The 24,961-nt window shown below is 43.7% G+C and overlaps 1 protein-coding gene across 4 annotated transcripts in view; it reads right to left on the reverse strand.

Annotated features, from left to right (window-relative positions):
- The window catches only part of LOC126177116 (solute carrier family 22 member 7-like), a 287,762-nt gene that overhangs the window by 230,855 nt on the left and 31,946 nt on the right, over positions 1-24,961 (reverse strand). For 3 of the 4 annotated variants that reach the window (XM_049924385.1, XM_049924383.1, XM_049924382.1), the window contains exon 2: positions 6,308-6,472. The exons of the other annotated variant lie outside the window; for it this stretch is intronic. In XM_049924385.1, coding sequence (XP_049780342.1) covers positions 6,308-6,349 — 42 coding nt within the window. In that variant the 5' untranslated portion in view covers positions 6,350-6,472. The remainder of the gene's footprint in view (positions 1-6,307; positions 6,473-24,961) is intronic. 4 annotated transcript variants of the gene reach the window in all.

The following is a 24,961-nucleotide window of genomic DNA, read 5'->3' on the forward strand; positions in this document are numbered from 1 at the left end:
TGGGTGTATGTGGGACATACAGTACAATTTAATATTTCATTTTACAAGAAACCCTGTAATAACGAACCGTGGGAAAGTTATGTTGGAACCACGATTCAGGTGGTGTATGTCGGTGTGCTCTTGCTTTTGTATAAAAGTAACCAGATTGGAAGCTAGAGGCCTAATACGTTTATTTATCAATTTGAAGAATATTTCGCAGTTCGTTTATTTTGATTAAATAGAATACAAGAATTTGAAGTTTTGCTGACATTAATTACTATCGAATTAGTGATTGGATAAAGCAAGATTTGCCGCGATAATGATCTGGAAGGAACGTTCTGATTGGTCGTCTAGATCAACAGCCGATCAGAATTACGCTGTTCCCACGCGAAAAGAGGAGTCTGCAGAGTGGAGAGAACCTCGAGAAGTAGTCATTGGTAGCCGGTCTATGGAGAACACGATGTCAGATCGCTTCATAAAAATACTCTGTAATATGAGGAAATAGTGATCTAATTTCGGTTCGAACATATCGTGACTGAAGCGATTGGAGTCACGAACAATTCGATGAAGGTTTGGTGTTTCTAAATTAAATAGTTTGAGAGATATGAGCGTGAGAGCTTTCTGGTCGTAGTAACATCTCCGCGTGGCGTGTTTCGTGCTGTGCACGGAATATTTTGTTGAGCAACTCTTACGAAGAAGACCACTGAAACGACCGAATGTTTAACTCGCCAATAGTTGTGGGTATGGACTGGTAGAACCTGATAATTAGTCGGGTGGGACTTCCTAAAATTATGGCTGCTTTTCTAGTGAATATTATATATTATACAGGCAGTGAACTATGAACGATAACGTTTTACCATATTAAATACGGACTTGATAGCCATTTCATGTGTTTCAATATGAATAAAAAGCAGAGTTAATCTAATTTCAAACGCATTTCTGCAAGTAGACTGAAGATCCCGAACGCCCGATTTTTTATATCATGAACTTGCAGGAACTGGCTTTCAACTAGAGTTTCGTGGCCTCTGTGTGGTAGGTATTACGTGGCGGTTTCATCAATGCTGCTTTACACCGCGTAGCACGCGTCTGCTACCACAGAGTGAAGGGACATCGGCAAGAATCCTATCGAGGCAGGTGGACTGGACGATAGCGTTAACAAAAACGCAGACGACTGACTCCGCCCCACTACAAGTGGTAGTATGAACTGATGGTGTACTACTTGACGAACAATATGCAGTAAATATTTCAGCCTTAGAGTACACAAAGATATGATGTGAACTGATTTTAAGTGGGCTGCAAAAACATCAACAAAAGCGTAATACCGAGCATTTAAAAACCATTACAGCACAACGGGGATCTCAATAAAAACATAAACGCACACATAAGCGATAGGTGCATCACTAACTATACTGGAGAAAGACTGCATCAACTTGCTGCTCTGTCGTCCTTTGCTTTCTGTGCTTTGATTTTATAACATACCGCAAGAGTTTAAATGCTCGAAGATAATCGCAATATTACCTAAAACCTGGCAAACCAGCTGATAACCCTAAGAGTTATCGAAGAATAGCCCTGCTAAGTGTGACGTGCAAGCTACTTGAACGGCTTATCGATAATAGACCCAGTACAACATTACTTGAAACAGTCCCAGTTGAACAAGCAGGCATCCAGCCAAAACGAAGTTTTACTCTGCACCTCCAACGAGCCAGGATTTCAAAGTAAACTTAAAACCGCAGCTGCATTCATTCACCTATCGATGGGCAATAATACAATCCGAAGAGAAGTGATATACAAGCTTCTTCGAGTAATTCCTTGCAAACCAACATCTCGACTAATCAACAATATGCTAAACGACTGAGTGTTCCAAGTAGTCTTGGTGTACAACATCAGATCTCCAAGTAAATCAAAAAAGATTTACCACAGGGATCAGCTCTTCATCTACATCTACATCTATATTTATACTCCGAAAGCCACTGTCATTACTTCCCTTTCTTGTTCCAGTCGCGTATGGTTCGCGGGAAGAATGACTGCCGGAAAGCCTCCGTGTGCGCTCTAATCTCTCTAATTTTACATTCTTGATCTCCTCGGGAGGTATAAGTAGGGGGAAGCAATATATTCGATACCTCATCCAGAAACGAACCCTCTCGAAACCTGGACAGCAAGCTACACCGCGATGCAGAGCGCCTCTCCTGCAGAGTCTGCAGCTTGAGTTTGCTAAACATCTCCGTAACGCTATCACGCTTACCAAATAACCCTGTGACGAAACGCGCCGCTCTTCTTTGGATCTTCTCTATCTCCTCCGTCAACCCGACCTTGAACGGATCCCACACTGATGAGCAATACTCAAGTATAGGTCGAACGAGTGTTTTGTAAGCCACCTCCTTTGTTGATGGACTACATTTTCTAAAGACTCTCCCAATGAATCTCAATCTGGCACCCGCCTTACCAACAGTTAATTTTATATGATCATTCCACTTCAAATCGTTCCGTACGCATACTCCCAGATATTTTATAGAAGGAACTGCTACCACTGTTTGTTCCGCTATCATACAATCATACAATAAAGGATCCTTCTTTCTATGCATTCGCAATACATTACATTTGTCTATGTTAAGGGTCAGTTGCCACTCCCTGCACCAAGTGCCTATCCTCTGCAGACCTTCCTGCATTTCGCTGCAATTTTCTAATGCTGCAACTTATCTGTATACTACAGCATCATCCGCGAAAAGCCGAATGGAACTTTCCACACTATCTGCTCTCTTTCTCTTCAGTTTGTACAAAACAGACATGCCAAAAACAAAATCAATGAAGTTTGGTTACGCCAACGACTAAATACTTGCAACAAGGTGTAGCTACAACTAACAGTCAAAAGCAATTCTAACGGAGATCTAGTTGTTCTGTGAAAGAACTTTCACAAATGGTGACTCCAATCTAACGCCGCCAAAACAGAGGATTCCTGCTTTCACCTAATTAATAAACTCACCAGAAGAAAACGCAACATACAATTTGAAAACACTATACTTGCAATGCAACCCCTAAGGATCTTGAGGTAACCCCAGATAGACCTTCATCTATCAAAAATACCCGAAATACTGAAAACGAGAACAGCTTTATCCAAAAGATGTGTGTCACAACCTGGAGAGCATCGGCTTCCACCCTACGTTTCTCTGCTCTGAGTCCAGTTTTCTCAAGCGACGATTAAAAAAATGGTTCAAATTGTTCTGAGCACTATGGGACTTAACTTCTATGGTCATCAGTCCCCTAGAACTTAGAACTACTTAAACCTAACTAACCTAAGGACATCACACACATCCATGCCCGAGGCAGGATTCGAACCTGCGACCGTAGCAGTCCCGCGGTTCCGGACTGCGCGCCTAGAACCACTAGACCACCGCGGCCGGCAAGCGACGATTATTGTGCTCCAGTTTGGCTAAGTAGTCCATATGCATCAGAAACAGACGTCCAGCTAAATAACACCGTAAGAATGATTGCTAGTGTCATCAGTCAACGCCTACGGAATGTCTACCAGTACGCCAGCCGGGGTGGGCGAGCGGTTCTAGGCGCTACAGTCTGCAACCGCGCGACCGCTACGGTCGCAGGTTCGAATCCTGCCTCGGGCATGGGTGTGTGTGATGTCCTTAGGTTAGTTAGGTTTAAATAGTTCTAAGTCTAGGGTACTGATGACCTCAGAAGTTAAGACCCATAGTGCTCAGAGCAATTTGAACCATTTTGTACACCAGTACGAAACCACATTCCATCCCGTCAACTACGACGCGTAAATGCTCTCACGAACGAGCACAAAAAGATCTGGAATAATAAAGATCTGCCAATCCATGAAGATACTGGTGACGCAAACCACAACTGATTTTGCTCTGGACGACTACCACCTAAAATAGAAAAGGTCGCTGGGAGAGATGAGTTGCACCTTACCAAAGTATGGACTCAAGAATGGACTAGATAAAAATATAATACTGTGCCGTGTATCATCCAAAAACAGAGATTTAACTTGCCATTCAAAACACGGTCAATCCGAAACAGAATTAGGATTTATCATGGGGGATGCACATAGTTTGGACGACTGATTGCTGCTCTCCATAATTTGTAAAAAACACTTTAGTTCTCGACAAATATTTCGCAAAGAAGTGTTCTGCACATATTGTATGTACGCAAATTCCATTCACATCACTTATCGTTCTGAAAGTATTTGTATGGAGTGTAGCCATATATGGAAGCGAAACGTGGACGATAAATAGTTTAGACAAGAAGTGAATAGAAGCTTTCGAAATGTGGTGCTACAGAAGAATGCTGAAGATTACATTGGTACATCACATAACTAATGAGGAGGTATTGAATAAAATTGGGGAGAAGAGGAGTTTGTGGCACAACTCGACCAGAAGAAGGGATCGGTTGGTAGGACATGTTCTGAGGCATCAAGGGGTCACCAATTTAGTACTGGAGGGCAGCGTGGAGGGTAAAAATCGTAGAGGGAGACCAAGAGATGAATACACTAAGCAGAATCAGAAGGGCGTAGGCTGCATTAGGTACTGGGAGATGAAGAAGCTTGCACAGGATAGAGTAGCATGGAGAGCTGCATCAAACCAGCCTCAGGACTGAAGACCACAACAACAACATCGTTGACATCAAGAATTACATGAGGAAGACTTTTAAAACCGCTTGAACATTTGCAGTTGGATACGACAACAGCTAGCAGCCTATGATGGTTTTATTTCACAGAGAATTTTCTCTGATGAATCAACTTTTACGAATCGCAGTCAATTGAATCGGTATAATACTCGTTGTTGGCAAGTAAAGAATCCCCATTGAATAAAGCAAACTGAGCGTCATAAATGTGAAAGAAATTACACCAAAAAGGTGGACAAAGCAATTGCATTCCGGAGTCTTTTTTGCTATAAAACCGGTTTCTTATTGAAGATTTTAGAACGACAGCCTGGTCATACATAAAGCACACCAGAGGCAAGACACAATCAATACCTTCACTGTGCAATAACAAGGGTGGAGTCACTGATGACAGTGCCACTTAAGCAGAGTTATTAAACACGGTTTTCCAGAACTCCTTCACCAAAGAAGACGAAGTAAATATTCCTGAATTCCAATCAAGAACAACTGCCAAGATGAAAAACATAGAAGTAGATATCCTCGGTGTAACAAAGCTGCTTAAATCACTTAATAAAGGCAAGACCAGATTCTATACCAGTCAGGTTCCTCTCAGAGTATGCTGATAAAATAGCTCCATATTTAGCAATTATATACAACCACTCGCTCACGAAAAGGTACGTACCTAAAGACTGGAAAACTGCTCAAGTCACACCAATACCCAAAAAGGGAACTACAGGCCTATATCACTAACAGTAGGGTTTTAGAACATATACTGTATTCGAAAATTATGAAGTACCGCGAAGAAAACGATTTATTGACATATAGTAAGGACGGATTCAGAAAATATCGTTCTTGTCAAACACAACTAGCTCTCTATGCTCATGAAGTAATAAGTGCTATCGACAGGGGATGTCAAATTGATTCCATATTTTTAGATTTCCAGAAGGCTTTCAACACCGTTCCTCACAAGCGTCTTCCAATCAAAGTGCGTGCCTGCGGATTATCGCCTCATTTGTGCGACTGGATTCGTGATTTCCTTTCAGAAAGGTCACACAGTTCGTAGTAATAGACGGAAAGTCAGGCGTTTTTCGTTGCGACGGGATCTTCTCATGAAATTTCAATCACCAGTTTTCTCCTCTGATTGCGAAAATATTCTGTTGGCACCCACCTACATAGGGAGAAATGATCATCACAATAAAATAAGAGAAATCAGGTCTCGCACGGAAAAATGTAAGTGCTCGTCTTTCCCGCGTGCTGTTCGAGAATGGAACGGTAGAGAGACAGCATGAAGGTGATTCATTGAACCCTCTGCCAGGCACTTTATTGTGAATAGCAGAGTAATCACGTGGATGTAGAAATATTAACATTCTTAAACAGTTTTTAACGCAATTCGATTTTTGTCGATTACAGCGCTATCTATAACTCACTGAAAAAAAAATTACTGCAGAAGTTACGCATTTCTCCGAGAGAATCCGAATCCTCAATAGAAAGTAGGCCCCCTCACTCTCCCGCCCCTTGGGGATGGGGCAGGGGGGTGGAGTTTGATGTCATTGGAGGTCCCTCTTCGAAACGAACAATTTTTCTTTTTTAATCTGATTTGTAGTTTTTCAAATAATACCAAAACAGTTTCAAATGCCTCGTCGTGTATAACTGTGTAAATATATAATGCAGGGTGCGTTTGTTGTTTTGTAATTGGGCAGAAGTTTCACAGTACCTCTAGTGCTTGCAGTTCGCCGTTGCCGATTTCTTTCTCCATCCCTGCACAAAGACTTCTGTTGAAGAGGACAGCGCGTTCGCTCAGTGGGACAGCTTGTGACGCAGGAGACTGGAGTCCCGTATCACAGCAACTGCTGTCATACTGGGTATCCGCTGACGTCACCTGGAGGAGGAAACCTTTTTGTTGTTTGCATTTGTGAGGAAATAACACAAGTGATAAAATTCATGTCTAATGGGTCTATGGGTAACAAATGGACGAAGATGAGACGTATCTAATTATCTGGCAAGTCAAGAGGACGATAATTTATGAACACAAATGTTTTCATTTTGAGGTTGCTTATGCTATAACCACAGATGGCTGTGAGCACGCGAGAAGAACCAGACTTGTTCGACAGCCCACCCTGTCCCGTTCGCGAAGAACATAAACAGATGACAGAGTGTAGAACATGATCAGGATTCTTTCTTAACACAATACAAATTCAATACTGGAAGAACTTAATTCCCAGTAAATTCTTACTGCCAAAACAGATTTAACTGTGAAATCATCTACAGAGAAATCCTGCAGAAAACATGAAGAATTCATTCACATATACGAATTATACTGTGCTTATTACTATTGTTTCATCTGAAACAATTCACAAATATTTACAATTTCCTGGAAAAGCGACATCACATTGCAACCATCTTTCTTGTCCCTAACCGAGGTAGAAATGGTGTCGATACTTGCATGGTTTTCTATCATGTCAGCGGCGCAATTCCCACTACTTTTTAGTTCTGCGTGACGATTAACGATTTGTAAATTTCCTATAGAGTGGTGTAAATAAGTTTGTCATCTACAACTACACATATGTTACGTGGTACATCGAGTTAGTCAGGCTCCATCTCTCCCACAACCAAGTGCAGTTGAGGACAGAAAGGCCATGAGTGTATTTGAGGGAGGGCAGGTGGGGGGAGGTTATGAAATGATAGGCTGCAACACGAGAGCCCCAGCATCTATAAAACTAGCAGATCGTAAGACACTTTCCCTATCGTTATTACGGTAATTAAACTCCTAACGTCACAAATCTGCACCTAACATCACAAAGCTTTCGAGCACGTAAATGCGTTGCAGATACGGTATCCATAACTGTCAACCAAAACCATTTCCTTTTAATTACTGCACTGCAGCTCGGTCAGATCATTCTTACGTCAATAAACATTCTCAAAATTTTTGCTTGCCACTCATATACTGATACACGGCGTTCCATACACAACGTCTTGCCAACGTTCTCTAAAAAGATACGTAGTACAGTTGTAAGGTTTTCATATGTTTTCTGACATTGTAAATATTTCACCTTTACTGTACTGGGGCAAAGAAGCATGGGCGCGCTGCACGAGTAGTAGATAAAATCCTTGACTCAGTGTTTAATGTAATCTATGGTGCACTTGATCGCCAGTCAATTGTACAGCGCTAAGGCATTCTTATTAGAGGCACTGTAGCGACCAGTTGAGTTTTAGAGAAGGAGATCTGATATTTATGAGTCTTGGAGAAATTATCTGAGATACTCAATTACGAAGGTGAATCTAATGACCGTTTGGCGTCATTGGCCTGGAGGCCCCTTACGGGGCAGGTCCGGCCGCCTTGGTGCAGGTCTTATTACATTCGACGCCTCAATGTGCAACCTGCGCGCCGGATATCCATGAAATCATGATGAAGACAACACAACACCCAGTCCCTGAGCGGAGAAAGTCCCCGACCCAGCCGGGAATCGAACCCGGGCCCGTACGACGGCAATCTGTCACGCTGACTACTCAGCTATCGGGGCGGACTATTATGAAGGTGAAAACTCATTTGTAGAGATATTTTCTTGAGTATATGGAGAGAGAAGATTTTTGGAGGAATAATTCAAGATAACCAATGCACGCGCAAGAAAGAAATGTTTGTTTGTCAAAACTATTAATTGAAGGAAAATCTTTGTCCTTTAAATAACTAATGATATTCATGAGAAGTGTTAATTTGATCTCCTTCCTTTCATTATGTCACAAATTACGCAAATGGTTTAAATGTCAGTAATTTTTGTAATGAAAGAATTTCGTAATTGTTAGAGTCACCTTATGTCGTACACTTTTTGTTAACAATAATCAGAGTTTAATCTCTCAAGAAAGATTTTCTTTGAAGTAAAACCCTCCTGCATTATTCCTAGTAGAGTTTGAAATGTTACGTCGTGTGTGCATTACACCTTTCGCCACACGCAACTACAGACTGTTACCGACACGCAAGGAAAAATTTAATGCTGAGTAGCTTATTTTTCTCTAGTTACTCCATTTGCTGATTTCAGTTGGCTTTCGAGGACATCAGTACACCAGACATAAAATAGCGTGTTGAGCAAAAGGTAAGCTACTTTTCGTTCAGGACAGATCTCACTTTGCATTGTTGTGAGCAAACGGTACGTTGCCAGAATTTTCAGGTGTTGTGCTAAGTAAGCAGTTTAACTTACAGTGGACAGAAAAGGTAATCTTAAACAGATATTTTCTTCCGAGCTGAGCAGTATTTTATTTTGCGGTTATTTCAAGTCAGACATTGCACTTCATGTTACGTAACTTTCATAACGTACTTTAGTATTAGTTACAGTTTCATAGTTTTCACTGAGCACACAATTAGTTTCTTTTGGGATTTAACTAGATTCACTTTCGTCATTTCAAATTCAGCATTTTCTTTTGGGATTTAATTAGATTCGCTTTCATTATTTCAAATTTAGTATTTCACCGAGATAAAAGTTTTGTTTCACCACACGGTTCAAAAGTCAGTACAGGGCAACCGAACAGTCAGTATTTCTCAGTCATTGAATAAGATATCTCAAGGACACATTAGACGAGGAGAAAGTTTTTGGAAAAGGATATTCAGTATTTCATATGTAGATAAATTACATATAAAGCTTATACGATTAACGTTGAACCTCATACATTAATCTGCGAGAAACTGGAAGAATTTCATATTGAAAATGGTCTAAAAGTAGAATTGTTGAATAGAGTTCTCAAAACCAAATATCCTTTTCAGAAAGGTTACTTAATATTTTCCACCGATTCGACACTACTTTCCAAAAAATGTTTATGGTGAGAACAATTTGACTACGCTTCAAGAGAGAAACAAATAAGAAACATAATTTTTGGAACCTACCTAGTTGCACGTAACACTCCTGTACCTAACGATGGCGGTAGTGACCTATCGACACACAGATTACAAGAGACAAAGAAGGCGTATAGCAGCCATCTTGATACATCACCACAGATCCATCACCCACAACTCTCTTTGATTGGCCAGAACTGAGACCGAAGCAGGCAAACCTTACGCAGTGGCGCGACGAATAGGACGTTCTCAGAAGCCACGCAAGCAACGTTCACGGAATGATCCTCAAGTCAGTCTTACACAATTCGCGTTAAATGCGCTGGCGATTTCTCTTCTTTGAGGTGGAGGTCGTCTGCAATGCGCTGTACACGATAAAACAGACGTTTATTATCGAACAAGACGTCTTTGTATCTCTTGCCGGCGGAAGAAAACTGCAGAATTACCAAGGGACACCGTGCCCTCCTACGTAAACATCCACTGTATAACAATGGCTCCAACACGCACCTAAGCATTGCCTCCTTGGCGAGCAGGATGCACCGTCTCGTTTTCGATAGACTCTTGCACAGTGGACGGTGTAGAACTGTTAACGGGAGGTTACGCGACTTTCCACCGCTGGCATAAGCCACGGCAGTAAAGTGGTGTGTATGTGTCACAGTCGGCTGCCTGGAAACAGAAGCAGAAAATGGTACGTGACGCACTGAAAGGAAAACGCTACAGTGTTCGGACGAGCACGTGACCACACAATGAATAAATTGCCCGATTTGTTTACGCATTTACGGCGACTGTCCTACGTGTCTCCAAGAAATGGTGTACTATTGGCAGCCGTGTAACACAAGGTAGGAACAATAGTGGCAGGAAGATCCCAACCGACAGGCACCCGAGGAAGCGTGTCAGTGACAACGTGCTTGAATTCCAATATGAACTGCTGCTGTCGGTGAATGCGAGCGAACACTGTGAAAGGGACAGCATGCAATGAACAATGGGTCTGGTAACTCGCAAAAGGGCAGTGCTCACAGAGGCACATAAAACGGCACGTGTTCTGCTCGTCAGTGACCGCAGAAACTGGACAGCAACTGACTGAAAGCGATCTAAACTGGTGCTAGGGACAGAATTTCCTGTGGCATTATTTTCAAATTTTCTGAAAATAACTTCAAGTACACTACTGGCCATTAAAATTGCTACACGAAGAAGATACGCAGACGATAAACGGGTATTCATTGGACAAATATACTATACTAAAAATGACATGTGATTACATTTTCACGCAATTTGGGTGCATAGATCCTGAGAAATCAGTACCCAAACAACCACCTCTGGCCGTAATAACGGCCTTGATATGCCTGGGCATTGAGTCAAACAGAGCTTGGATGGCGTGTACAGGTACAGCTCCCCATGCAGTTTCAACACGATACCGCAGTTCATCAAGAGTAGTGACTGGCGTATTGTGACGAGCCAGTTGCTCGGCCACCATTGACCAGACGTTTTCAGTTGGTGAGAGATCTGGAGAATATGCTGGCCAGGGTAGCAGTCGAACATTTCCTGTATGCAGAAAGGTCCGTACAGGACCTGCAACATGCGGTCGAGCATTATCCTGCTGAAATGTGGGGTTTCGCAGGGATCGAATGAAGGGTACAGCCACGGGTTGTAACACATCTGAAATGTAACGTCCACTGTTCAAAGTGCCGTCAGTGCGAACAAGAGGTGACCGAGACGTGTAACCAATGGCACCCCATACCTTCACGCCGGGTGATTCTAAACACACCAGGAATATTTGTCAGGGTATGTCAGAATCTTGTTCACTGATGTCATGCTTGCACTGAGGTTGGTGTCTATCAGTTTCAGCACATTTTGTGCTGTACCAGTGGTACATTCATTGTGTCAATGCAGTTAACTGTAACTAATGTAAATAAAAAAGTACACGATAATGTGATTTTGTTCCTATTATCTCCTTAAGCTGGCTTCTCCGACCACAGGTTTCCCACATCAAATTGCTCAGTGGAGCATCCTCTATGTCCTCTAAGATTTTTGCACGTTCTTACGGAAACACCATGTATAATAGTCCTTCCAGCGTGAAATTTAAATGGACGCCGGAAATGCATATCCTCCTATTTCCATCTATTGTACTATTTTTTTTCCTTGCTTTGTTACCTCAAGATATGACATTTCTGTCTCTTTGTATATTGTAATTGTTTTACTATTTGTATATTTATGCATTTATGTCGATGTATAATTGGTTTGTTTCGTAAATATTATTTGTATTTTTACGCTGGGTCTTGCCTAGGGAAAACTGCTATCGAACGATTACGTCGATAGGTCGTGTGAAGAATCAAAGTGTGTAGGATCTTTGGTAGTGTTAACTCTGCCGCGTGGAGCGCGGGCTGGGAGGAGGAGTCTGGCGGGAGTAGCGAGTGGAGCAGGTGTGTTGTGTGACGCTCCCGCGAGTTGCCGCGCTTTCGGGGTTTGGCAGCATGTAATTGCGCTCGACTTGCGATGATAGTTTCTGACATGGTGTCGCGGACGGGAAACATTAACTAGCGCACATCAAGAGCCCGTTTCGTCTGGTGACCGTGTCGAGAAGAAGGCGCGCCAACATCCAGCTTCTGCAACAGCGACGGCCGACAATGAGTGACTGTCGCCACCTCCTCGATCGACGGCTTCAAACCTTCAATCAACCATCAAGGAAGACTGGAAGCAAGTAAAGTTTTAGAACTGTATGGCAGACCTCAGCTTTTCAAACTGTACCATTTTCGTTACTATAATAACAGCAACTTAGCATGAACCTTTGTTGCTCATTGTCCCAATTGCATTACCAAGCAGGGTCCCTTCCTTTTCCGAAATGAACCCGAGTGTCGTTGAAATTTAAACGCCAGCACTAAAGTAATATAGCTAATTCTATTTCACTGCTTTAATTTCAAAGTTCAGTTAGCTGGCTACAATATTCAGATTACACAAGCACAAATTAAGAGTGCGAGTTTTGTTATCGTATTTTAGCTTACCTGTGACTGCAGCTCAGCTTGGTACGTACTAAATTTTACTATTGTTAATTGTTCAGAATCATTTAATTCAAGTTCAAAGTTAAATCTCTTATTTCCAAATTGCGTAGATTCAAGTAGTTTTTTGAAATGATTGTTGAGGTAGTCCAAGACTAACCGTATTTTACTGAATTTCGATGTGCTTCAGAAAGAAAGCTCACTATTAACTTCAGTCATTAAATTAACTTTCGATTTTCCGGTTTTATTAATTCTTTGCTAAATTAAGTCAGGGTGTAGCGAAATTTATTACTTCTGACAAACTTTCAGTTTTCACACTACACGTGTCAACCTTCAGTTGCCACGCTTCTAGTGCTAATTATATGTGTAATAACCTTTCTTTTTCAGTTACTATAGTAATTGTCCTTAGGACTGGCGACCGTGATTTCCCCCAAATCTCAAATACCTAATTACCGCTAGTTAATTGTTAATGTAACGGCTGCACATTTACTTTCTTTATTAACTTTACCCCTTTTCAAAATTAATTTCCACCAGTTTCATTAGCACATTTCCTTCCATTTAGATGTAACCCTTTCCTCCCTCTTTACCGACAGCTTAACTTCGGTGACGATTGCTTTTCCAAAACTCCCATTAGGTACACGCGGTTTCATCTTTCACTGTCATTAAGGTCGGTAAGTGAGGGGGAGGTTACACCTTCATTATACATGTCGCTACTTCAGCTTGCTCCTACACATCATACCAACAGTAGTCACATTCTCCTAGATGTATTTGCAACGAAATTCGCAAACAGAGTAATTCATACTTCTCAAATATCTACACCTAGCATGTGTGCCGATGATATAATTTTCGTGATGCACTCGCTAGAATTTCCCAGAAAAAACCACAACTGACTACATACCGAGACCTCAAACAAACACTACTGGCCATTAAAATTACTACACCACGAAGATGACGGGCTACAGACGGGAAATTTAGCCGACAGGAAGAAGATGCTGTGATATGCAAATGATTAGTTTTTCAGAGCATTCACACAAGGTTGGCGCCGGTGGCGACACCTACAACGTGCTGACATGAGGAAAGTTACCAACCGATTTCTCATACACAAACAGAAGTTGACCGGAGTTGCCTGGTGAAACGTTGTTGTGATGCCTCGTGTAAGGAGGAGAAATGCGTACCATCACGTTTCGGATTTTTATTAAGGTCGGATTGTAGCCTATCGCGATTGCGGTTTATCGTATGGCGACATTGCTGCTCGCGTTGGTCGAGATCCAATGACTGTTAGCAGAATATGGAATCGCTGGGTTCAGGAGGGTAATACGGAACGCCGTGCTGGATCCCAACGGCCTCGTATCACTAGCAGTCGAGATGACAGGCATCTTATCCGCATGGCTGTAACGGATCGTGCAGCCACGTCTCGATCCCTGAGTCAACAACAACCATCTACACGAACAGTTCGACGACGTTTGCAGCAGCATGGACTATGAGCTCGGAGACCACGGCTGCGCTAACCCTTGACACTGCATCATAGACAGGAGCGCCTGCGATGGTGTACTCAACGACGAACCTGGGTGCACGAACTGCAAAACGTCATTTTTTCAGAGGAATCCAGGTTCTGTTTACAGCATCATTGATGGTCGCATCCGTGTTTGGCGACATCGCGGTAAACGCACATTGGAAGCGTGTATTCGTCATCGCCATACTTGCATATCACCCGGCGTGATGGTATGGGGTGCCATTGCTTACACGTCTCGGTGACCTCTTGTTCGCATTGACGGCACTTTGAACAGTGGACGTTACATTTCAGACATGTTCCGACCCGTAGTTCTACCCTTCATTCGATCCCTGCGAAACACTACATTTCAGCAGGATAATGCACGACCACATGTTGCAGGTCCTCTACGGCCTTTCTGGATACAGAAAATGTTCAACTGTTGCGCTGGCCAGCGCTTTCTCCAGATCACTCACCAATTGAAAACTTTGAGCCAATGGTGGCCGAGCAACTGGCTCGTCACAATACGCCAGTCACTACTCTTGATGAACTGTGGTATCGTGTTGAAACTGTATGGGCAGCTGTACCTGTACACGCCATCCAAGCTCTGTTTGACTCAATGCCCAGTAGTAGCAAGGCTGTTACGACCAGAGGTGGTTGTTCTGGGTACTGATTTCCCAGGATCTATGCACCCATATTGCGTGAAAACGTAAGCACATGTCAGTTCTAGTGTAATATATTTGTGCAATGAATAACCGTTTATCATCTACATTTCTTCTTGGAGTAGCAAATTTAATGGCCAGTAGTGTATGTACGAAATAGTGGAAAAGATGAACAGTGTAAACTTGCCAAATAATCCAAGAAAAGCGTTTTTAACCTTTTAGCACCAGCTTATATGGACATATAGTTGACTTGTTTATCTTCATTATTGTTGGATGTGTGAAGCACAGTAGGTGGTAAGTCAGACCTTATGTACACCCCTAACCCACCCCCTCGTGTATTACATGTGTCATGTGTTAGAAAGATGTGGCCATCCAGATTTGCCAAACTTGGGGGGGGGGGGGGGGGTACTTGGTTTGAACCAGGTCTCAGCATAGGTATTACATGGGTGTCTGTGTCTTGAAGTATAGGACAGAAATCGCCGAGACGAGCTATCAGAGACTGGCCATTTGCGTGTACAATGTGGAGCTTAGTACGTTCTGCTTCACAGCGTACGAGGATATCGCTGCCGGACATTAGTAACTTTGAGTCGGCGTTGGCGAGGGAACAAAGAAAGCGAAGCGCGCTGATGGGACTGTGGGTTCCCAGAAGTGAAACCAGTAGGTACCTTCGTGAGGCGGGGAAGGGGGGGGGGGAGAGGAGGTTTCGAGGCCAAGGCCAGCAGGCTTTGCAGTAGTCGTTAAATAGCCGACTGGTGACAGGAAAAGAAACTTGAAACTGCCTGTCAGACTAAAACTGTGTGCCGGACCGAGACTGGAACTCGGGACCTTTGCCTTTCACGGGCAAGTGCTCTACCATCTGAGCTACCCAAGCACGACTCACGCCCCGTTCTCACAGCTTTGCATATGCCACTACCTCGTCTCCTACCTTCCAAACTCCACAAAAGCTCTCCTGCGAACGTAGCTCAGATGGTACAGCACTTGCCTGCGAAAGGCAAATGTCCCGAGTTCGAGTCTCGGTCCGGCACACAGTTTTGATCTGCCAGGAAGCTTCATATCAGCGCACACTCCGCTGCAGAGTGAAAATCTCATTCTGAAAAGAAACGTGCTAAACAGAGCTACAATTGTCTGTGCGCAAGTGTACTGAAGGTAAGATTAACGGAATAAAAACAGAGTGTGCTAGTAATGGTGCTAATGATGAGTAGCAACAAAAACATGACAGTAAATTACTAAAAAAATGGAAGTAAGACGAAACTCGGTACCGTAGTTGACGTAGTATATAAGATACAATGACAAACGGGAATTAGTAACGAAATAAAACAGTTAACACATGAGTTAAGCTATGATAACAAAATAAACACACACTATAGCAGCACCAAGAGTTGACACGTCCTCAGTTCCTAAAGCACAGGCTTCGAGTTCATTTACATTGCAAATTGACCTGTTTCCCATTTTCGATCTTCATCATTATCCCGTCCGCCCTGCTGTTGTTTTATAGCCCAACTCTCGAAATCACATTGTTCAAAATGCTTAATCTTTCAGAGGCGAGGTCCTCTCGCATCATCAGACCTGACTTCGCGAGTTTCTCCTTCGTTCTGAAGATTTCAGATATTTTCCTGTACGAGACGAACTGCACTATAATTGCTCTAGGTTTTGTAGATCCTGGTGTCCTACGTGCCAGTCCATGACTTCTGCCAATGTCGTACAGTGCGGCCTGCAGGCCTAAATTCTCAAAACAAGATTCGTCACTAATTTGTCTGTGTTCTCTGTGCTATTCTGTTGAATTCCGTACGGTCTGAGATTATCGCATCTCTGATGTTTTTAGAGTTCGTCAGACTTTTAAACTGTACGGCAAACATATCTGGCAAATTACCTGCGTTGTGATGCCGCTTGTCGGACGGAATATGTATTAGGCTTTATCTCGTAGTTGTACGGGGCATGCAGTAGTTAAAAGTTTATTTTGTGCTCTGAAAAAACAAATTTCTTTGTTAAGCTAAGCATATGTGCTCTTACAGTACGTGAAGTCTATTTATAGTTTGTATAGTAGATAACTAGACTCACTATTAATATAGTGTAGAAACATTTAAAAGCACCCAAATAAGTTTAAAAAGTATGGCGTCGTTTTATACATCGCGCAACCATGTACTGGTACATTTTAAGATAATGTTCGCTGTATATGGTTTACAGCTGATATGTCTGATAATTGTGCTGCTATATGTATTACCAACCGTAAAAATCTAAATGTTCATGTTTCGAAGACCGAATTCCAGACATCTTATTATTTCATTTTATTTAACTACGAATCGAAACAGGTTCTGTTAAATCTACAGTCTTCAAATATTGTCTAACTACATGTGATTCATCGTTCTACTAAACACGTAATCATAACATACAGACAGACAGAAACATAGACGGATAAGAAGAAAATTTATGTGATATAATTACAACTAAGAGTTTTCGGACTTGTTCGATTACTTATACCGTGAAACCTTGCTTTCAGCAAAGTTTTATGATTCTTGGTCAGCGGGAAGTACCCTAAGGGTTTTGGTGAATGAGTGTGCGACTATCGAAATATGTGACACAAATAGCGTATCTTTTGAGTGAATTCACTCGGGGGCCTAAATTCTTTACACCGCCTAGGGAACGTAGACCGTAGTGTGTGACATAAATTTCAACTTGATACTTCTACCCGTTCCTGAGAAAAAGAAGTCTTAACTGTCGGACAGTGAGACAGCAGAAACACAACAAACCGATCCTATAATGGCTTTGTTTTCACCGACTGGCGTACGGAACCCTAAAAGAGAGTGAACAAAGACATTTATCTTTCTTTAGCCGAATAAAAACGTATTCCTGCAGTTACAGGAGCCCAAATTACGTAGTAACAGTGATAATTGTCATTGATAAATATTATTATCATTATTAATAGCAATTTTATCAAATTGTCACTTTTCTTGCAAGATTACACTTCTTTCAAAAATGGTTCAAATGGCTCTGAGCACTATGCGACTTAACTTCTGAGGTCATCAGTCGCCTAGAATTTAGAACTAATTAAACCTAACTAACCTAAGGACAGCACACACATCCATGCCCGAGGCAGGATTCGAACCTGCGACCGTAGCGGTCGCTCGGTCCCAGACTATAGCGCCTAGAACCGCACGGCCACTCCGGCCGGCAATCCACTTTGAGGAGGAGGGTGAGAACAAAAAGGTGAAAACACGAGATGGTTTGAAGAAATGTGAGTATGATACAGCTCCATTTGTGGAGCTTGAAGACGAACTTTAGAGTCTCATTGTGCTATTTGAAACCCACGTGTTTTGATGTTATCGAACTGACTTGCGAAGGCTAAACTGTTATTTGGCACATGAAAATGAGATGAAACATAGATTTAAATATGGGGTGGCAAGTAAACAGCTTCATGTCTTGGCGTCCTGTACTGTCTCTGCGCCAACCAGATGCTACTTCTACAGCTACAGCATATGGTTTCAAAAAACAAGCTGTCATGAAATTTTCTTTCTGATTTAGTGAACAACGCATGGTTTCCACGCTATGTGGATATGCAATACGGACAAGACTAGCCCATTCACAGTGTAGAATTCTCAAAAGATCATTACACGATAGGGAAGCTCCAAGCGATGGCTATAGCTAGTACAGAAAGTGGAGCAAAGAGCAAGTGTGTTTGTTGTTTCATTGTTTCGGGCGTGTATATGCCTGCAATGCTAGTATTTAAGAGAAACCGATTCTTTTGTGATTTAGAACCTGGAACTCTACCTGGAACCGATTTCCCATATTTTCAGACAGTGGTTGGATGATTAGTGATGTGTGTGTCCAGTTGATGGAGCGCTTCATCGAAACTGTAAAATCTGATTCTAACGGAAAGGTGTTACTAATATTGCACGGACATGCAACACTTAGAAAGAAGTCTTCAAGCTATAACTCTAGCTAGAGATGATGATGTAATGACGCCCCGGCTATCTACAGACACCGCTCACAGGCTACAACTACTAGATCTCGCATATTTTAAGCCTCTTGCAGATATCTGCAACCGAGTAGCTGGCAACTGGTTTCGCACTAATCCTGTCAGCGATATTGGTCAGATAACCGTGCCTCCGATGTTAGGAGTGTCATATGGCAGGGCTACGACCGTGCAAAGTGCTGTCAGTGGCTTCTCCAAAACTGGAATCTGACCTCTCGGGGATCCGCACATTTTTCAGCATTCGGACTTCTTGGAGACTAAATACAATCCATGAGCAGAACTTAGAAATGAGAAAGAAGAAATGAGTGGCCAGACAAATCAAGAGCTCCCAGGAAAATCAAGACAAACTAATGGAAACTATGCAGTCCTCAAACCTTCAACTCTCATAAAGAAAACCTCTATTAGGATTGTGTAGGTAGCCCGATAAGTTATCAGAAGTATTTTAACACTAATAAGAAGAAAAAGAAGCAGAGCACCATCACCTGCTGTTGAGATCAACGGTAGTCCTTACAAAAGGCGCCTCCTTGACAAAAAATCTGATAAAAACAAATATAGGCCTAACAAAATTGCAACTGGCAAAATGAAACGTGGCATTACGTCATCAATCTGGTTCTGCGAATTCTGCGGAGTTGACCAGGACGAAGAAATGATTAAGTTCATCAAACGTTGTGTATGGTTCCACAGCAGGTGTGCCAAACTAAATGCGAGAGAGAACCTAATTTATTGTGGTAGTTGCAAACTTGAATGAGTACCTAACGTTCAGTGTGGAAGTCCACCAGCAGCGCAACATTTTAGATAATGAATATTTATTAATGGTTCAAATTTGCTTCCTAATGTCTCAAGAATTCCTATAAATAGTGGTCATACTCACCAAATCTCTATATTCCTTGCAACAGTTGAGTAAATCTTTAGTGGTACACTTTATAATAGCAGTGGTGCAATGTATAAGATCTGCGCCTCTCCACCTACTGTGTTATATCTTTTAAACTACACTCGTGCTCGTAAATTAAGGATAATTGCAGAATGTGGTGCCACACAACGTGGCACTACACAAAACTGGCGCTAATAGCATAGGCACATAGGGAACACACACGACGCAGATCTGTAAGTCCACGGTAATGGTGATAAGTTGAGAAAACCGTCCCGAAACTCATGTGCTACAAAACGCCACTGTTTCCTGCGCATATACCCCGACATCAATATGGGATATGATAACCATGCTCACGTACACAGACCACAAAACGGGTTGGCATACTCTGGATCAGGTGGTCGAGCAGCTGCTGGGGTACAGCCTCCCATTCTTGCACCAGTGCCTGAAGTGTCCTAGGGGTTTGAAGACGTGCAGCGATACGTCGACTGAGAGCATCCCAGACGTACTGGATGGGGTTTAGGTCTGGAGAACAGGCAGGTGACTCCATTCGCCAGATACCTTCTGTTTCAAGGTACTCCTCCACAATGGCAGCTCGGTGGGGCCGTGCGTTATCATCCATCAGGAGGACGTTGGGACCCACTGCACCCCTGAAAAGGAGGACATACTGGTGAAAAATGACGTCCCGATACACCTGACCTGTTGCAGTTCCTCTGTCAAAGACATGCAGGGGTGTACGTGCACCAGTCATAATCCCACCCCACACCATCAAACCACGACCTCCATACAGGTCCCTTTCAAGCACATTAAGGGGTTGGTATTTGGTTCCTGGTTCACGCCAGATGAAAACCCGGCGAGAATCACTGTTCAGACTATACGTGGACTCATCCGTGAACATAACCTGGAACCACTGTTCCAATGGCCATGTACTGTGTTTTTGACGCCATGTTTACGGGCTCTCCTGTCACCAGGGGTCAGTGGAATGTACCTTGCAGGTCTCCGGGCGAATAAACCACGTCTGTTCAGTCGGCTGTAGACTGTGTGTCTGGAGACAACTGTTCCAGTGGCTGTGGTAAGGCCCTGAGCAAGGCAACCTGCAGGACTCTGTGGCTGTCTACGGGCAATGATGGTGAGATATCAGCCTTCTTGTGATGTTGTACACTGTGCACACCCCATACTGTAGCGCCTGGACGCATTTCCTGTCTGCTGAAATCATTGCCATAATCTTGAGATAACACTTTGTGGCACACGGAGGGCCCGTGCTACGACCTGCTGTGTTTGACCAGTCTCTAGTCGCCCTAGTATTCTACCCCTCATAACGTCATCAATATGTGTTCTTTGAGCCATATTCAACACACAGTCACCATTAGCACGTCTAAAACCGTCTGCACACTTACTCGCTGCACCGTACTCTGACATGCACCAACACACCTCTGCGTATGTGGACTGCTGCCGGCACCACCGTGCGACGACCGCAGGTCAAATGCACCGCATGGTCATACCCCGAGGTGATTTAAACACACAAACCGCCCACCAGAGCGTTGTTTCACCATGTATAAGCATTATCCTTCACTTATGAGCATGAGGGTATAAAAATTTATTTTCGAAAGTTTTGGCATATATGTCTGGTATTACATTTACCTAATTTATATTAGATTTCAAAATCACCGGAAAATGATGGTAGTGGTAAAATTAATCAGACTTTACCCCAATAAAACAAACAAATACCGTCTGAACAGGCCTTGAAGGTCCAACGGTACCGACCGGCCGCCGTGTCATCCTCAAACCTCAGGCATCACTGGATGTGGATATGGAGGGGCATGTGGTCAGCACATCGCCGTCGCGCCTGTTGCCCATTGTCAGTTTTCGTGACCATTGCCTGGCGAGGGTTGACTGCACCCTGCTAGCCAACAACACTCGGCAGACCCAGACGGAACCAATCCAAGTGCGTGTTAGCACTACGGCGAGGCTGTTGGCATCTTACTGCAATGCCTGACGATAAAAATGAAGCAACCCGAAGAGAAGGAAGAAACGAAATGAACTTCATGGATTGAAAGGGTTCATGATGTTATTTCAGTGATTAAATGCGGACTCAATTTTACAAAGTGCTTGGCGTTAAGAACCCATTGTCAACTCCAGGTTCCATCCTCCTTGGCTGGGATGCATGTACTGTTTCAGTTGCGAAAGGTTTCATAGAAGCATTGTATTAGCTCCGGAAACAAGCTGGCCCTTAACTGGCACTTAATATCCTGGACACTGGCGCTGACATGGAGATGAAGTCAAAGCTGGTGCCACACATGTTCTATTGGGGACAGTCCTGAATATCCCGCTGGTCACGGCAATAGCTCAACATCACGCATACAGTTCATAGAGGCACGTGGTATGTATGGACGACCATTGGCCTGTTTAAGAGTACCACCACAATACTGCCACACGAGATGTAACACATACACTACTGGCCATTAAAAATGCTACACCACGAAGATGACGTGCTACAGACGCGAAAGTTAACCGACACGAAGGAGATGCTGTGATATGCAAAGGATTAGCTTTTCAGAGCATTCACACAAGGTTGGCGCCGGTGGCGACACATACGAGGTGCTGACATGAGGAAAGTTTCCAACCGATTTCTCACACACAAACAGGAGTTGACCAGCGTTGCCTGGTGAAACGTTGTGGTGATGCCTCCTATATGGAGGAGAAATGCGTACCATCACGTTTCCGACTTTGATAAAGGTCGGATTGTAACCTATCGCGATTGCGGTTTTTCGTATCGCGACATTGCTGCTCGCGTTGGTCGAGATCCAATGACTGTTAGCAGAATATCGAATCAGTGGGTTCAGGAGGGTAATACGGAACGCCGTGCTGGATCACAACGGCCTCGTATCACTAGCAGTCGAGATGACAGGCATCTTATCCGCATGGTTGTAACGGATCGTGCAACCACGTCTCGATCCCTGAGTCAACAGATGGGGACGTTGCAAGACAACAACCATCTGCACGAAAAGTTCGACGACGTTTGCAGCAGCGTGGACTATCAGCTCGGATACCGTGGCTGCGGTTGCCCTTGACGTTGCATCACAGATGGTGTACTCGACGACGAACCTGGGTGCACGAATGGCAAAACCTCATTTTTTCGGATGAATCCAGGTTCTGTTTACAGCATCACGATGGTCGCATCCGTGTTTGGCGACATCGCGGTCAACGCACACTGGAAGCGTGTATTCGTCATCGCTTTACTGGCGTATCACCCAGTGTGATGGTATGGGGTGCCATTGGTTACCCGTCTCGGTCACCTCTTGTTCGCACTGACGGCACTTTGAACAGTGGACGTTACATTTCAGATGTGTTACGACCCGAGGCTCTACGCTTTGTTCGATCCCTGCGATACCCTCCATTTCAGCAGGATAATGCACGACCGCATGTTGCAGGTCCTACACGGGCCTTTCTGGATACAGAAAATGTTCGACTGCTGCCCTGGCCAGCACATTCTCCAGATCTCTCACCAATTGAAAACGTCTGGTCAATGGTGGCCGTACAACCGGCTCGTCACAATACGCCAGTCAGTACTCTTGATGAACTGTGGTATCGTGTTGAAGCGGCATGGGGAGCTGTACCTGTACACGCCATCCAAGCTCTGTTTGACTCAATGCCCAGTAGTATCAAGGCCGTTATTACGGCCAGAGGTGGTTGTTCTGGGTAGTGCTTTTTAGGACCTATGCACCCAAATTGCGTGAAAATGTAATCTCAAGTCAGTTCTAGTATAATATATTTGTCTAATGAATACCCGTTTATCATCTGTATTTCTTCTTGGTGTAGCAATTTTAAAGGCCAATAGTGTAAGAACGCAGGATGTCCGCGATTTTGCGTTGAGCCATCGGAGATCCCTCAATCACTATCAGCAGAGATATGAAGTCATACCCGATGGCTCCACCCAACTCGACGGCAGGAGTAACACCGCTGTGCCTCTCCAAAACTTTGGGAGGATGGGTCCTCTCCCCATACATATCCCCAGCACACTCGCCAACGATAGTAATCCTGGGTGGTGCAGAAGCGCGATTCTTCGTTGAACATAACGCGATGCCATTCGTCAGCAGTCCGTGCATCCCTCACTCCAAACCCAGCCTTTGGTGTTGAGGTTTCGACGGCAGCCTACACACGGGACGGCAATTCCCTAATCCGGCAACTACGAGTCTTCGACCAATGGTGCGGAATGACCCAGAATACTCCAGCGAATTCGTTAGTTGTTCTTGGATGGGAATCACAGATGTGAAGGGATTTCAGTGTGCTTGGTGCAAAGTACGGCGGTTTTCCCGTGTGGTGGTCATACGTGCCCGTTTGGAATCTTACGCCATCTCTCACTTTTCCACGCAGTCCAACGCTGGACCAAGGTCACATCCGAATGCCCCAAACGTCTGGATATTGCACGACTCGGCCAGGCGGCCAAAGGGAGACTCACTGTGGGACCGCTTTCAAACTGTGTCAAGTGCTGATAAAGCAGTCACACACGGGTACGCGACACCTCCGCGTCTTCGCAGTGATCACTCGTCAGCTGACTCGATCTCGCCCTTCATATACCCTACCAGTCGATCTCGCCCTTCATATGCCCTGGCGGGTCTGGTAACAGTACTAAACACGAACGACTCAAACGCACACTGATGGCCGCCTTTCCTGTCATAGCGAATCGCAATTGCTACCATTTACATACCTCACGTCTTCCGGGTGCTGCCATTGTAACAAAGCCTAATGTCTGTGTAAGTGTGTTAGCTTGTGAGCATACAGACTAACGTCGATGGCTTGTATAAGGTGTAAGATCTACTTAGGCCCATATTGTAGTAAGATCGCGAAACAGAGACATAAATGATAAGTTTTATGTACTGAACACAGGAATATAATTGAAAGAAACACTGGCCGTGAAAGCCTTCATTGAAGTATTAGTATCAGGTACTCTCCTCCACATTCGTTTGAATGGCTCACGGGCTGAAAACTGGATGTTTCAGAGTTCATGTTACACACTTCTACAGGTTGTAGATGAGACTTAGTTGATCAAGTTTCATATAAGAACCCATGTCCGGAAATGTCATCCAACGACGCTACAGAGCCTCAAAATTATAGGAGCCTGCGTCTATAAATGTATGGGTACACAGGGTAATTCTGGGACGATGTTGCAAGTTGTGTTGTTGTGGTCTTCAGTCCAGAAACTGGTTTGATGCAGCTCTCCTTGTTACTTTATGCTGTGCAAGCTTCTTCATCTCCCAGTACCTACTGCAATCTACTTCCTTCTGAATCTGCTTAGTGTATTCATCTCTTGGTCGCCCTCTACGATTTTTACGCTCCACGCTGCCCTCCAATACTAAAATGGTGATCCCTTGATACCTCAGAACATGTCCTAACAATCGACCCCTTCTTCTAGTCAAGTTGTGCCACAAACTCCTTTTCTCCCCGATTCTATTCAATACCTCCTCATTAGTTATGTGATCTTCCCATCTAATCTTCAGCATTCTTCTGTAGCACATTTCGAAAGCTTCTATTCTCTTCTTGTCCGAACTATTGATCGTTCATGTTTC

The sequence above is a fragment of the Schistocerca cancellata genome, chromosome 3 (genome assembly GCF_023864275.1).
Source record: "Schistocerca cancellata isolate TAMUIC-IGC-003103 chromosome 3, iqSchCanc2.1, whole genome shotgun sequence".
Classification (NCBI taxonomy): domain Eukaryota; kingdom Metazoa; phylum Arthropoda; class Insecta; order Orthoptera; family Acrididae; genus Schistocerca; species Schistocerca cancellata.